General features: G+C 38.1%; 1 protein-coding gene across 2 annotated transcripts in view; it reads left to right on the top strand.

The window, feature by feature from the left end:
- LOC128020234 (anosmin-1) overlaps positions 1-14014 on the top strand; it is a 35694-nt gene extending 21680 nt beyond the window's left edge. For both annotated transcript variants that reach the window (XM_052607014.1, XM_052607013.1), the window contains 7 exons: positions 1375-1519; positions 3241-3369; positions 6951-7039; positions 8965-9136; positions 11239-11453; positions 12349-12487; positions 13087-14014. In XM_052607014.1, coding sequence (XP_052462974.1) covers positions 1375-1519; positions 3241-3369; positions 6951-7039; positions 8965-9136; positions 11239-11453; positions 12349-12487; positions 13087-13145 — 948 coding nt within the window. In that variant the 3' untranslated portion in view covers positions 13146-14014. The remainder of the gene's footprint in view (positions 1-1374; positions 1520-3240; positions 3370-6950; positions 7040-8964; positions 9137-11238; positions 11454-12348; positions 12488-13086) is intronic.
- The last annotated feature ends 1086 nt before the right edge of the window (positions 14015-15100 follow it).

Below are 15100 nucleotides of genomic sequence, written 5' to 3'. Positions count from 1 at the left end.
ATGATCAAAAACTATTTTATTATAGCTGATTTCTAGACTGCCCTCCAAAAGTTGCATTTTGGTGCTCAGTTTTGACCGCAAAGATTGCACATGTTTTTAAGGCCATTTTGCCCTTTTCTAATCATATCCACATGATGAGTTCATAAAGCAAATACCACAAAAGCCAGCAAGTTTTGTACCATTCCAATAAAGTATCAAATGTAAAAGAAGGAGGAAAAACAACATTTTTGGGTGTAATATGTTGTAAAGGCCATGGCGGGTTAAAGGAGCAGACTGATATCATGCTGAAGCTCCTGTAGAGTCAGTGTTAACCCTGCGGTGTCTGTGTTGATGACATCTGACACTCGATCGCTCTGTTGCTGTGACAGACGCTGCTTCGAGCAGCATCTTCATGGTTTGGTTAGTGACCCGCTGCTGCTTGAATCCCCAAACTAACCCTCTCACTAACTCAATAACTCAACCTGATATACTGTCTGAATACAGATCACGCCCTTTAAGAGCAAAGACTTCTGGGAGATTCTTCATGGAGTGACTCTGTACAGTTCACAAGAAATTGACATTCATGTCTAGATTATTCATTTTGATATAGATCAAAAATCTTATTTGTAATTCTGTTATACTGTATATTTATTTAATATTTAATGTGTCACTTGCAATATGTCAAATACATACAGAATAAAATGTCAAATATATCAGACATATATATCAAAAAAAAAAAAAAAAAAAAAAAAAAAAAATATATATATATATATATATATATATATATATATATATATATATATATATATATATATATATATATATATATATATATATAAGCTATATGTGTGTGTGTGTTAAACGTCAAATACTTATGTATTAAATGTATGTCAGATATACATATATGATATAATATATTACATGTGTGTCATTTTATATAATAAATATAAATCAGTATCAAATATATTAAATGTCAGATGTATAAATATATAAATGTATGTTAAATATATTATGTGTTAAATGTATGCCATATATATAAAATTTTAAATATATTATTAAATAAATGGCAAATGTGTTGTGCATAAACTAACAGTTTAATATTACTATTACTAATATTACTCTAATATAACTAAATATTAACTGTCAAATATTTTATAATTATAAACATAAGCATGTAATATATTAAATCTCAAATAAATTATTTATTAAATATGTCAAATTAATTATGCATTACCTGTCAGAATGATTAAATATTGAAATATTAGATATGTCAAATATATTTTAAATTAATTGGCATAAAATGTTGAATTAAACATCTTATGTCAGATTTATGTTAAATGTCAAATATGATGTGATGTGTGGAGGTGTAGAGACTGGTTTGTTCTGCTGTTTCAGGTCAGAAGCTCGGTGGATCTGGAGGGTCTTCAGGCTAACAGCAGATACAGTGTGGAGGTCCAGTCCGTCTCATACTGGGGTCAGATCCCACTGAAGAGCACCAGAGCCTCCGTCCAGTTCACCACACCACTACACAACCAGACAAGTGCGAACCAACTCATTTATATATAGTAAATACTTTATTATATTAGTACAGTATATACTTTATTAGTATCATTTAGTATAATCAATAAATTATAGAAAAAAAAATGTTTCTGTGTGTTAGTGTGTTTGTGTGTGTGTGTGTGTGTGTGAGAGAGCGAGAGAGAGAGAGAGAGAGTGAGAGTGAGAGTGAGAGTGAGAGTGAGAGTGTGTGTGTGTGTGTGAGAGAGAAAGAGAGAGAGAGCGAGAGTGTGTGTGTGTGTGAGAGAGACAGAGAGAGAGAGAGACAGAGAGAGAGAGAGAGAGATAGTGAGAGAGTGTGTGTGTGAGAGAGAGAGAGAGAATGTGTGTGTGTGAGGGAGATAGAGAGAGAGAGAGAGAGATAGTGAGAGTGTGTGTGTGTGTGTGTGAGAGAGAGAGAGAGAGAGAGAGAGAGAGAGAGAGAGTGTGTGTATGTGTGTGTGTGTGAGGGAGATAGAGAAGGCGAGAGAGTGAGAGTGTGTGTGTGTGTGTGTGTGTGTGTGTGAGAAAGAGAGAGATAGAGAAGGCGTGAGAGTGTGTGTGTGTGTGTGAGAGAGAGAGTGAGTGTGTGTGTGTGTGTGTGAGAGAGAGAGTGAGAGTGAGGGTGTGTGTGTGTGTGTGTGTGAGAGAGTGAGAGTGAGTGAGTGTGTGTGTGTGTGTGTGTGTGTGTGTGTGTGAGAGAGAGAGAGAGAGAGTGAGTGTGTGTGTGTGTGAGGGAGATAGAGAAGGCGAGAGAGTGAGAGTGTGTGTGTGTGTGTGAGAGAGAGAGAGAGAGAGAGAGAGAGAGAGAGAGAGAGTGAGAGTGAGTGTGTGTGTGTGTGTGTGAGGGAGATAGAGAAGACGAGAGAGTGAGTGTGTGTGTGTGAGGGAGATAGAGAAGACGAGAGAGTGTGTGTGTGTGTGTGTGTGTGAGGGAGATAGAGAAGGCGAGAGAGTGAGAGTGTGTGTGTGTGTGTATGTGTGTGTGTGTGTGTGTGTGCGCTCTTGTTTTTGTATCATATCAGGACACAACTCTGTATAATGACATGGGTATGACACAGGTATTACAAGGAGAGGGTGACTTATGAGGACATAACCCATGTCCATATATTATGTATTACCTGTCAGAAATATTGAATATATCAAATATATATCAGATATATTATATATTAAACATTTGTCAAAATAAATATGTCAGATAAGTTAGATTTTAATATTCACTTATATTAAAACAAAATCATGGTAAATAATAATAATCATCCTAATCATATAATTATATAATTATAATAATTAAAGTAAAAATCGAGTTCAGCTATGTCTTTCTGTAAATAAACAAAAAGAAGAATCATATTAAATCACGCCAAAATACCAGTTCATATGAATCGACTGATTGAATCAACGTTATAAACTGATTCATTTGAGAGTTTGAACTGATTCACAGAAATGATTCAAACCTCAAGTCTAACGGTTTTGAATATTATTTTTTAATTTGTAGTATATTTCGCAGCCTTGATAGAACAATAATATAGTGGTGTTTAAATAAAATACTCTTTCAAAATGTCCCATTATTTTAGTGTGTTATGTGCTTTTTTCTTTTAGTTTCTGAGTGGATTTGTTTCTAGATGTCTAAATAAACACGATAAATGGAAATCAGCTTTGTTTCGCTGGATGTTTATATCTGCTTGAGAATTAAATGGCTGTTTTGTGTGTGTGTCGTTGATTTAGAGCCTGTCTCGAAGGTCTCTGATCTGGGTCTGGTGTTGATGAAGCGACCTGTCGGCGCTCTGGAGGTCGGCACGCCGTATTATCAGGACAGACAGCTGCAGGTCCACATCTACTGGAGGAAGAGAGGAGGTACAGTACCAACACAACATCTGTGTCTGCATCTGGATCCTGCAGAATTCACAACTGCTTCCTTTTATTCACAAATAGATTCAAACTTAACAGGAATTTCATTTCAGTCTTCCAGTCTAACTAATATTATTGAATTGAATTTATAATTTCCTTTATTTTTTTTATTGTTCTTTTTTTTTGTCATTGCTATAAATTACAACGAAATAACATTTGAAACTTCCACAATATACAGGTCCTTCACAAAAAATTAGCATATTGTGATAAAAGTTCATTATTTTCCATAATGTAATGATAAAAATTCAACTTTCATATATTTTAGATTCATTGCACACCAACTGAAATATTTCAGGTCTTTTATTATTTTAATACTGATGATTTTGGCATACAGCTCATGAAAACCCAAAATTCCTATCTCAACAAATTAGCATATTTCATCCGACCAATAAAAGAAAAGTGTTTTTAATCCAAAAAAAGTCAGCCTTCAAATAATTATGTTCAGTTATGCACTCAATACTTGGTCGGGAATCCTTTTGCAGAAATGATTGCTTCAGTGCGGCGTGGTATGGAGGCAATCAGCCTGTGGCACTGGTGAGGTGTTATGGAGGCCCAGGATGCTTCGATAGCGGCCTTAAGCTCATCCAGAGTGTTGGGTCTTGCGTCTCTCAACTTTCTCTTCACAATATCCCACAGATTCTCTATGGGGTTCAGGTCAGGAGAGTGGGCAGGCCAATTGAGCACAGAAATGCCATGGTCAGTAAACCATTTACCAGTGGTTTTGGCACTGTGAGCAGGTGCCAGGTCATGCTGAAAAACAAAATCTTCATCTCCATAAAACTTTTCAGCAGATGGAAGTATGAAGTGCTCCAAAATCTCCTGATAGCTAGCTGCATTGACCCTGCCCTTGATAAAACACAGTGGACCAACACCAGCAGCTGACATGGCACCCCAGACCATCACTGACTGTGGGTACTTGACACTGGACTTCAGGCATTTTGGCATTTCCTTCTCCCCAGTCTTCCTCCAGACTCTGGCACCTTGATTTCCGAAGGACATGCAAAATTTGCTTTCATCCGAAAAAAGTACTTTGGATCACTGAGCAACAGTCCAGTGCTGCTTCTCTGTAGCCCATTTCCTGCACACGCCTGTGCACGGTGGCTCTGGATGTTTCTACTCCAGACTCAGTCCACTGCTTCCGCAGGTCCCCCAAGGTCTGGAATCGGTCCTTCTCCACAATCTTCCTCAGGGTCCGGTCTCCTCTTCTCGTTGTGCAGCATTTTTTGCCACACTTTTTCCTTCCCACAGACTTCCCACTGAGGTGCCTTGATACAGCACTCTGGGAACAGCCTATTCGTTCAGAAATTTATTTCTGTGTCTTACTCTCTCGCTTGAGGGTGTCAATGATGGCCTTCTGGACAGCAGTCAGTTCGGCAGTCTTACCCATGATTGCGGTTTTGAGTAATGAACCAGGCTGGGAGTTTTTAAAAGCCTCAGGAATCTTTTGCAGGTGTTTAGAGTTAATTAGTTGACTCAGATGATTAGGTTAATAGCTAGTTTAGAGAACCTTTTCATGATATGCTAATTTTTTGAGATAGGAATTTTGGGTTTTCATGAGCTGTATGCCAAGATCATCAGTATTAAAACAATAAAAGACCTGAAATATTTTAGTTGTTATGCAATGTGTGGCGAGTGGGGCGGGGCCGAGAGGCGTGGGAACGAGGAGTGAGGCCAGGTGTAGTGATTGGAGATGAGCTACACCTGCGCCCCACCGCCGGTTTTGAGTCCCACGTAGGAGATGGAAGGATATAAAACTGGAGCGACGATATATATATATATATATATATATATATATATATATATATATATATATATATATATATATATATATATATATATATATATATATACAGTACAGACAGACCAAAAGTTTGGACTCACCTTCTCATTCAAAGAGTTTTCTTTATTTGCATGACTATGAAAATTGTAGAGTCACACTGAAAGCATCAAAACTATGAATTAACACATGTGGAATTATATATGGAATTATATACATAAGACAAAAAAGTGAAACTACTGAAAATCTGTCATATTGTAGGTTCTTCAAAGTAGCCACCTTTTGCTTTGATGACTGCTTTGCACACTCTTGGCATTCTCTTGATGAGCTTCAAGAGGTAATCACCTGAAATGGTCTTCAACAGTCTTGAAGGAGTTCCCCGAGAGATGCTTAGCACTTGTTGGCCCTTTTGCCTTCTGTCTGCGGTCCAGCTCACCCCTAAACCATCTGGATTGGGTTCAGGTCCGGTGACTGTGGAGGCCAGGTCAAAGAGGTGTAGAATGGCACAATATTTTATAGCTCAAACTGGAAAACTTAGCATATGATATCACCAGAAGACAAACGCTTGATTTAGAAGTGAGAATGAGCATTTTTAAACTTTTGGACGCAGCATTTGTTTATTTTACTCAGTATTTCTTTCTTGTTCTCCAGCTACGATTCCTTTTTTCTCTTCTTTTTTCTCCTTTGGCTCCTTCAAAGGCTCTTTTATCTGGACGCCTGCAGTCGAGTCTAATCTGAAATGTTTCGTTTGACATCCAAACGGCACAGCTTGATGAATAATAAACGAGAGGCGTTGCATAAACACTGCTGATTAGCTCAGCAAGACTACTGTTCTGTAATCGCCGGCGCAGGAGGAAACCAATCAAATGAGACTCGTCCCGCTGTTCATTTTAATGCCTGATTCCGAGAAATGTGTGCAGGTACTTCATGATGATAAACCCTGCTTAGAAACCATCAGGAAAAGTTCAGCCAAACATTAAAATGCTGTTATTATTTACTCTTGTTGTTCATGCATCTTGCATCTTTCATGGATTTTAATGGCATTTCTGGGCCAATATTTTTCTGCTTTCTTTTTGCGTTTCTTCCACAGTATTTAAGTAAATTATTTATTATTATAATTATTAGGTCAATATTTCTGTTTATGATCAGCGTTGGGGAAAGTTACTTTAAAAAGTAATCTATTATAATATCACATGAAAAAGTAACATTACGTTACTTGTTGTTACCTAGGCTTTTTAATAACAAAGAAACACCAAAAGTTATATTTTGGCAACTGTAAAGGCTTAAAGAGTTACTTAAAAAATAATTCTGATTACGTAACTTTATGTTCTAATTTTTAGTCCAATTTAGAAAAATAAAAATGGTCTTAATTCACTTTTTGACCACTTTATTTGACAAACATTGCTGTTCGATTTTTTTTTTTTGCGGAACAAAATATTTTTTCTTTCTCTTTGTATTTTTAATATCGATCTGGTACAAGGCTTTCATGTTTAAATCTTTTTGAAAAACGAGTTACATCAAAAGTAATCTAAAGGTAATCAAAAAGTAGTCTGATTATATTACCTAAAATGTGTAATGTAGTGGATTACAATTTTTGTCAGCTAATTTGGGATCAGTAATGGATTAATGTACTGAACAAACCAGTACAATCTAGTTTGAATAATCAACAGATGTTTTCCTCACTAAATATATGCTGATAAGGTTGTGTGCGTTGTGGGATGCTTATTTTGTGGTGGTGTTTGATTCGCAGATGCTGTCGTGAACCGTTATCATGTTCAGTGGATGCCTGAATACTGCAGTCACAACCAAACCGGAGCGCTGCAGAAATCAGTGACTCAGGTCAGTGTGTTATTGTTCATGAAGAGTTTCTGCTTTCCAGAAACACAGAGCCTCTTACGGGAGCACAGCCTCATTTCTCTTCATTACTGAAGCTGATTAGCGCGTGTTGTTTCAGAATGTGCTCCAGTGCCTAAGAAAACACAAGCATTAAAAGCACATTTCCAGGAAGCGGGATTAAATTTATCAAACCCCCAGAGCAGTCCCACCAGAGCCTTAACCTGCGGCCCCCAATTTGCGTTCTTCAACGCGCCGCATGCTACCTGCTAGGAAGCGCACGCTCTCTTTCTGTAGGCCAGTTTAAACATCCCTTCATGACTGAAAAACTACATTTTTAGCTTTTCCAAAGATATTGGCTTTATATCGGATTATGGCCATGTTAAGGCATCAGTTTTTGCCATGTTTCTGTAGTGTCAAGTCAAGGCACCTTTATTTATATAGCGCTTTAAACAAAATACATTACGTCAAAGCAACTGAACAACATTCATTAGGAAAACAGTGTGTCAATAATGTGAAATGATAGTTAAGGCAGTTCATCATTGAATTCAGTTATGTCATCTCTGTTCAGTTTAAATAGTGTCTGTGAATTTATTTGAAATCAAGTCAATGATATCGCTGTAGATGAAGTGACCCCAACTAAGCAAGCCAGAGGCGACAGCGGCAAGGAACCGAAACTCCATCGGTGACAGAATGGAGAAAAAAACCTTGGGAGAAACCAGGCTCAGTTGGGGGGTCAGTTCTCCTCTGACCAGACGAAACCAGTAGTTCAATTCCAGGCTGCAGCAAAGTCAGATTGTGCAGAAGAATCATCTGTTTCCTGTGGTCTTGTCCTGGTGCTCCTCTGAGACAAGGTCTTTACAGGGGATCCGGGTGACTGCAGTGACCCTCTGATCTGGACACAGACTGGATCTGGTGGCCTCGGTGACCTCAGAATAAGAGAGAAACAGACAAATATTAGCGTAGATGCCATTCTTCTAATGATGTAGCAAGTACATCGGGTATTATGGGAAATGTTCCCGGTTCCGGTTTTCCTTATTAATGCAGCCTCAAAATCCTTTAACGGATTTGGATATTAGAAGCATGTTTGTGTGTTATTTGTAAGCCAGGTTAAAGAGATGGGCTTTAAGTGTGTGTGTAACGGAGGCCAGCGAGTAGGTGCTGTGCAGGTAAACCTCACTCGCTAGTGGCTGCAGTCATTTAGCCTCCTTGTTAGTGCATCCACCTCCCAAGCTGGAGACACGGGTTCGAGGCCCACTCGGAGCAAGTGCATGGCGTGGTGGTGAGGACCTGGGAGAGAGGGTACAGATGAACAGTTTTACCACATTAAGACCAATTTGAACGTGTCTCTTGACTTTGTGTTAAAACGTGCAATACTAAAAGTAAAAGTAGAACTTAAACTCTACTAAAGTAGATTTACCTCTAGATTTAGCCATACATGAATCCTTTCTTTAGTTTATTTAGTCTACTGTGCTAGTAAGGTAAAGATGAATTTTCTACTTGGAAAAGAAAGTTCAACTAAACGGCTAAGAAGTAAATGACAAATCATGACGTAAGACTCACATCACACACATAACGTAAAATATACTATCCCTTATGAACAAATTTAATGGTTGATGTTTGCAGACATGCATAGCTGTGAACCATTACTACATCTTCATGAGTAAATATGAAATCTGATGTTTTTATACGTATAGATACTAACACAACATCATGTCACATGTGCAAATATAGTCTGAAATACTTTTGAACTGATAAAAGTGTAATACACACAGGACAAACAGTGTTGACACACGTCAAACATTCCATTTAAAGACTTTTGACCCCGTCCACCTTCCATATCTTTAGACATTGCTTGGGTCTGTGTTTTAGGGTAGTTGTTAACATAGCTAATGTCACTCCGATAAAAAAATGTTTTTTTTTTTTTGCAGGAGAACTTCATCAATCTCCCCGGTCTGCTGTTCTCCTGTAAGTACAGGGTCACTGTTCACACACTCAAGGCCAAACATCGCTCCAAAGATGAGAGCATCAGCTTCCTGACGCCGTCCTGCACGACTCTCAGGAGCAAGAGCGTTAAACCCATCATCTGTCCTGAAGACACGGGTGAGCATGTTTATCACTCATCAGGAAGTTTGTTTTCAGGATACGGCTTCATACAATTCATACATTTAGCTTGAAAAATTACATTTACATTACAGGGATTAAAGTGAGATAAAAGTTCTGGTTTATTTATGAGAAAATATATTTTGTAACAATATTATAGGTTTTTATGGCTGCATATTGCAGGATTATTTTAGTTTCACTGTTCTACTATTATAGTTTTTATCAATATTCTGAATGTTTATGTTTATATATATATATGCCTTTTAACAGTATCAAGTATATTCAAAAACTAAAATTGTGCCTAAAAAGTGCACGCATCTAGGCTAATGTAAAGTTACATGATGAAGTCATACTAGTGCGCGTGTGCATTTTGAGTGCTTTCTTTCATTGCATTATTTGGTATATTCAAATGCATTTATGAATGCATGTGAATGATCACAAAAATCAAGATATGTGGGTTAGAAAATGTATATATTTATATAATTTTATGTAGTTAATCAATATCACACGAAGAGTGCCATTTCAGTTTTTCTCCAAAAATGATTCAAATGTGATATAAAGTTACTGCACAAAATAATTTTATTACAAATACAAAATGTTGCAGAATAATGTAATATATGAATGAATACTAGCCTAAAGAACCTTTGTGCCAAAAGTGTTCTTTCTTGTCATTATAGAACCTTTTTGGCATAAAAGGTTCTTTGGAGTTGAGTAAAGAACTCTATGGTTATAGAACCCCAATCAACCCTTTTTTCTAAGAGTGTGTTTTCATAACGTTCACCTAGGAGATTGAAAATGTTTCTTTTTTGAGACCCCAGGAGCCCAAATTCAGACCCAGAACAAGGTGGGAGTTCAAAGGAGTTCAAAAGTGATCCGACCACCTCAGAGAAAACCAGTGTTGAGCTGCTGCAAGAGCTTGAAGCACAGCAGCTGTGGTCAAAGAGTTCTCGTGTGTTCGTGGATGATTTGAATCAGTTCGGGAGTTCGTAGCGGGTTCGCGAATCATTTGAGTCAGTTTGGGGATCGCGAATCATTTGAATCAGTTCGGGAGTTCGTAGCGGGATCGCGAATCATTTGAGCCAGTTCTGGAGTTCAAATCGGGTTCGCGAATCATTTGAGTCAGTTTGGGGATCGCGAACCATTTGAATCAGTTCGGGAGTTCGTAGCGGGATCGCGAATCATTTGAGTCAGTTTGGGAGTTCAAATCGGGTTCGCGAATCATTTGAGTCAGTTTGGGGATCGCGAATCATTTAAATCAGTTCGGGAGTTCGTAGCGGGATCGCGAATCATTTGAGTCAGTTTGGGGACCGCAAATCATTTGAATCGGTTCGGGAGTTTGTAGCGAGTTCGCGAATCATTTTAGTCAGTTTGGGGATCGCGAATCATTTGAATCAGTTCGGCAGATCGGAGCGGGATCGCGAATCATTTGAATCAGTTCGAGAGTTCAAAGCGTGTTCGCGAATCATTTGAGTCAGTTTAGCGATCGAAATCATTTTAATCAGTTCGGGAGTTCGTAGAGGGTTCGTGAATCATTTGAGTCAGTTTGGGGATCCCGAATCATTTGAATCAGTTCGGGAGTTCAATGCGGGTTCGCGAATCATTTGAGTTTTATTTTAGTTCCTTTAAAATAAATAATATTTAGTTAACATTATAATGTGTCAATTTACATAAATGTTTGTTCAGATAATTTTAGTTAACAATAATAAAACTGAGATGGAGTGTCCTTTTGAGCCCATAACAGTGTTAATTTATTACCATTGATATACAGTACTATGATAGATTCTAGCCACATTTTGAATGAATTTGTGTATTTTATAATTTCTGTTTTCCGTTAAAGCATAGCATTTTTTTTAGTAATTTGTTGTGTGTAAAATGTTTTCAAAATCTGTTTAATATTAGTTAACAGTAATAACCCTTAAAATAAAACCCTTTCGTTAACTGACCAGTTTCCTAATTTTTAAGAATGTATTTTGCTCTTCTTTTGTTACCTGTCATATTTATAAAAATCTAAATGGATCCTGAAATGTTTGTGTGATTTTCTGTGGCCCGAGCCTTAACTCTCTGCTGTCCTGATATATTTGATGTTTTTCTCAAACCCATAGCGCCGTCGAAGGTTTTGGCTAAGCCTGAGAATCTGACAGTGACCTTCAGCTTCTATGCCGGTGATGTGTCGGCTCGATTCCTCTGGAGGGTGTCGCGAGCGCAGCGGCTTCAGCCCATCACAGGTTTCCAGGTCACATGGGCGGAGGTTTCCAGCACGAGCCGTCTGAATATTCTTCCCAACAGCATCATTTCCCAGTCTCAGATCCTGCCACCTGTGAGTCGTCTCCACACACGCTATTCTCTCATGACAGCTACATAAATTACACTTACATTACGTGTTCTTGGCCCGTGCTTTCTTACCGGAGTGCCTCTCTTGGAAAATTGGTTACATATTTAGGTCCAAGAGTGTAAAATATGATACACAAGGATCCTTCTGATGAATCGAGCGCTGCATGAGGCACAGAGGCTGTTCGTTTGCTCACCTTATATTATTAAATATAAAGCTGAAAAGTATTGATATATAATTTTTAGCTGCGCCACCCAGCAATAATGGGCAGGTTTATATTGAAGTAAATCATTTATTTGAGTTGTTATTATTGCTCGTATGGTAGTTATTAGTATGTTCTCAGGGATGGATTGTCATTTTGAACTCATTCTTCATCTGACATCAGTGCTGTCAAACATCTAGCAGATCTTCTCCATCACTAACACTGGCTGCTCTCCTCCTAGAACAAACAGTTCAGCTTTAATCGACTCAATCAGATTGAAATACATCAAATTCAATTGCGTCCAGTTCTCGTTCGCATGAGTCCTCAGATGTTTTCTGAAGACCGGTTCGAGGCACGCCATCATTATCAGATTGGATGTGTGTATGAATGATGTGGAAGCAGTGATGTTTATGGGTGATTTCATTCTTCATGACGAGTAGATCTGAAAGGCTTCCAGTGAACTCATGACAGACATGGAAATGAAGAAAACGATGTCTCACGCTAAGACATGTTGGAGAAACATCTACATGAACTTCTTTCATGAATAATCTGAGTTGAATATTCTGAAAAGAGAAAATCCACTGGATTATACAGAAATTACAACATTACATTTCCATGAAAAGTGATGGTTCTGATGATATTCCAGTCTAAAAGCTTTGTGTATTTTGTAATGTTTTCCAGGATCATAACTTTCTGGTCGTGTCTAGCCTCCGGCCGGCCAGCTTTTACAGATTCGAGGTTCAGGTGATCACTGCGGCGGGAGAAGGACCTGCGACAAAGAAGATCTTCCGGACGCCCGACCGGCCACCGCTTCTGCAAAGTAAGTCAATGTAGTTCTGTAGAAACCCAAAATACTCATAATCAGATTAGCTACTTTTTTTAATGGATTACATGATTGCATGTCATTTGATATTATGATCAAGGGATTCCCACATTTTTTTGTCAGTCAAACGCTTTGACCTAAAATATTTAGTTGAAATTCCCCTGAGGTTGAACGTTAATATTTTAATCATTTAACATCACATTTGTCTGTTGACAGTTTTCTGATAAATGAATGAATGAAAGTTAACAAAGTGTACGATTAAAAAAAAAAAAAACAAAACTGTGGATCGGCTACAAGTTGGCATTTTTATCGCGATGCATTGTTTCTAACATATTTGCATCGGTAAAAAACAATTTACTTATATATAATTACTAGTGGATGCGCTATACTTTGATTATTTACAAAAGTGACCAATATTTTATTTGTAGATTGATTTCTCCTCTCTAAACCGGTTCTAACGCTCATCATCGCAGTGTGGATCTGACGAATCACAAAACTACGGAGACCCGAGGCCTGTTTTATAAATATGCTCATAAAAGCTGGGATTAAAGTTCAAAACCTGACTTGAAATAACCTAACAAATCCTTCCTTTACAGAAGACCGTCTTCATCATCATCAGAAGCAGCATCAGAAGTCTTCAGCGGAGAAACACTGAGACGCTCAGAAGACGCGACACGACGTGCAGCTAATTGCAGCTTTCGATGGACGCAGTATTCAGATGTTCTGATCTGAGCGTCTCTCCTCCGGTTGCTCTTAAGCTCTATGGGTTCATTGCAACAACTTTAAGAAATCACCTCAAACTCTTAAACGACGTGTGAATTTACTCCATTTCAGAAGGTTAAAGTCAACGGGTGAGGTAAATCATGTCATTGCAAAATCATATGCTGTTCATTTCTGAAGAATCTTAATGCAGCTCTTTTTTCAATAGCAACAATAGCATATCTTTCTTTCATAAAGGCCTGATTAGATTACAGAGATTGTTGAAGCCAGTGTTTTTTGACAGTCTACTTAGGCTGAAGATGCTTTTGGGAAAAGCTTAGCTCATAACTCAAAACAACATGAGTGTGTTTAAACTATTTAATTTTTTGGGTGAACTCTTCAACTCTTCCTTTGATTGGGCATAAACAATCCATCTTTGTCACCTAATATTATTATAATTATAATATGTTAGCAATATATCACTCAAATTAACAGAGTATTTTGTTTATTAATGATAATGCGTGTATTTTTTGATGAAATGATGTAAACTGTATATGTTTTTGGCTGTAGAGATATGTGTTGTGGCAGTCAGTGAATGTTGATGTTGATATTTATTTATGTGTGTTTGCAGCGCTTCATTTGTTTGCTGAGTGTGTGTATTTTTTTCCATGTATTAGCAAGGCATTGTTTATTTTTAAAGGAAACTTCTTGTAAAGACATAATGTAAAAAAAAATGAATTGTACATATAAACATATGTTCTGTTATTTCCTTGGATAGAACCTGTACATACTTTAAAGTAATGAAATAAAACCTCTACTCCTTCATCTGTTGTCCTGTGTTTATGAAAAGGTTTGCTGTCAATAGGTGCATTTTCATTACCCTTCAAATTGCTAAATTGAAAACACGCCTAATGGAAATGCACCCATATATCACAAATATGTGTTTACGCTCACATGAGGTGGTTTTTCAGGCAAAAACAAAAAGGAATATTTCACAAAACTGCAATGGAACTTATTTTTTTGCATTTTCAGGTCGTATGGTGTATGTAAAATGCTGGTGTTGATGTGTGAGGGCATGTATGCGTTTCCACATGTGTTGAGGGTCATTGTTTTTAATCCTGTCCTCAATATGCTGTTTGTAGTTATATTTGACTGCTCCTCTTCAGACTGGCTCTGGATACACTGTAAGCTTCACAGTCTCCAGATCTGAAAGCAGCGTTGCGTGCCTTCAACAGGAGTCTGCCTTCTCTTTCATCCAAGGTTTCTGATTGGGGTATAGTTTAATTATTTTATGGGTTGTTACTCTGTCAACACTTCTGTTGATATGTTGCAGAACAGAACCGGTGTAGGTTTTAACATCTGTGTGGGAGTCCAGTGTAGCCCTCGAAGCAGTCTGTGTTCTGGAGCTCATGCTGTAGTGAAGAATCTGCTCCTTCCTGAAGTCCAGTTATTTCGATCTGACTCAAATGACGCAAATGATTCAGGTGACGCAAATGATTCGCGAATCCGCTCTGAAGTAGCGATCTGACTCAAATGATTCGCGAATCCGCTCTGAAGTCGCGATTTGACTCAAATGACGCAAATGATTCAGGTGACGCAAATGATTCGCGAATCCGCTCTGAAGTCGCGATCTGACTCAAATGATTCGCGAACCCGCTCTGAAGTAGCGATCTGACTCAAATGACGCAAATGATTCAGGTGACGCAAATGATTCGCGAATCCGCTCTGAAGTCGCGATCTGACTCAAATGACGCAAATGATTCAGGTGACGCAAATGATTCGCGAATCCGCTCTGAAGTCGCGATCTGACTCAAATGATTCGCGAATCCGCTCTGAAGTCGCGATTTGACTCAAATGACGCAAATGATTCAGGTGACAAATGATTCGCGAATCCGCTCTGAAGTCGCGATC

This window comes from Carassius gibelio, chromosome A9 (assembly GCF_023724105.1).
Source record: "Carassius gibelio isolate Cgi1373 ecotype wild population from Czech Republic chromosome A9, carGib1.2-hapl.c, whole genome shotgun sequence".
Lineage (NCBI taxonomy): Eukaryota > Metazoa > Chordata > Actinopteri > Cypriniformes > Cyprinidae > Carassius > Carassius gibelio.
The sequence above is the reverse complement of the archived record's forward strand: the minus strand, read 5'-3'. Positions and strand labels throughout refer to the sequence as shown.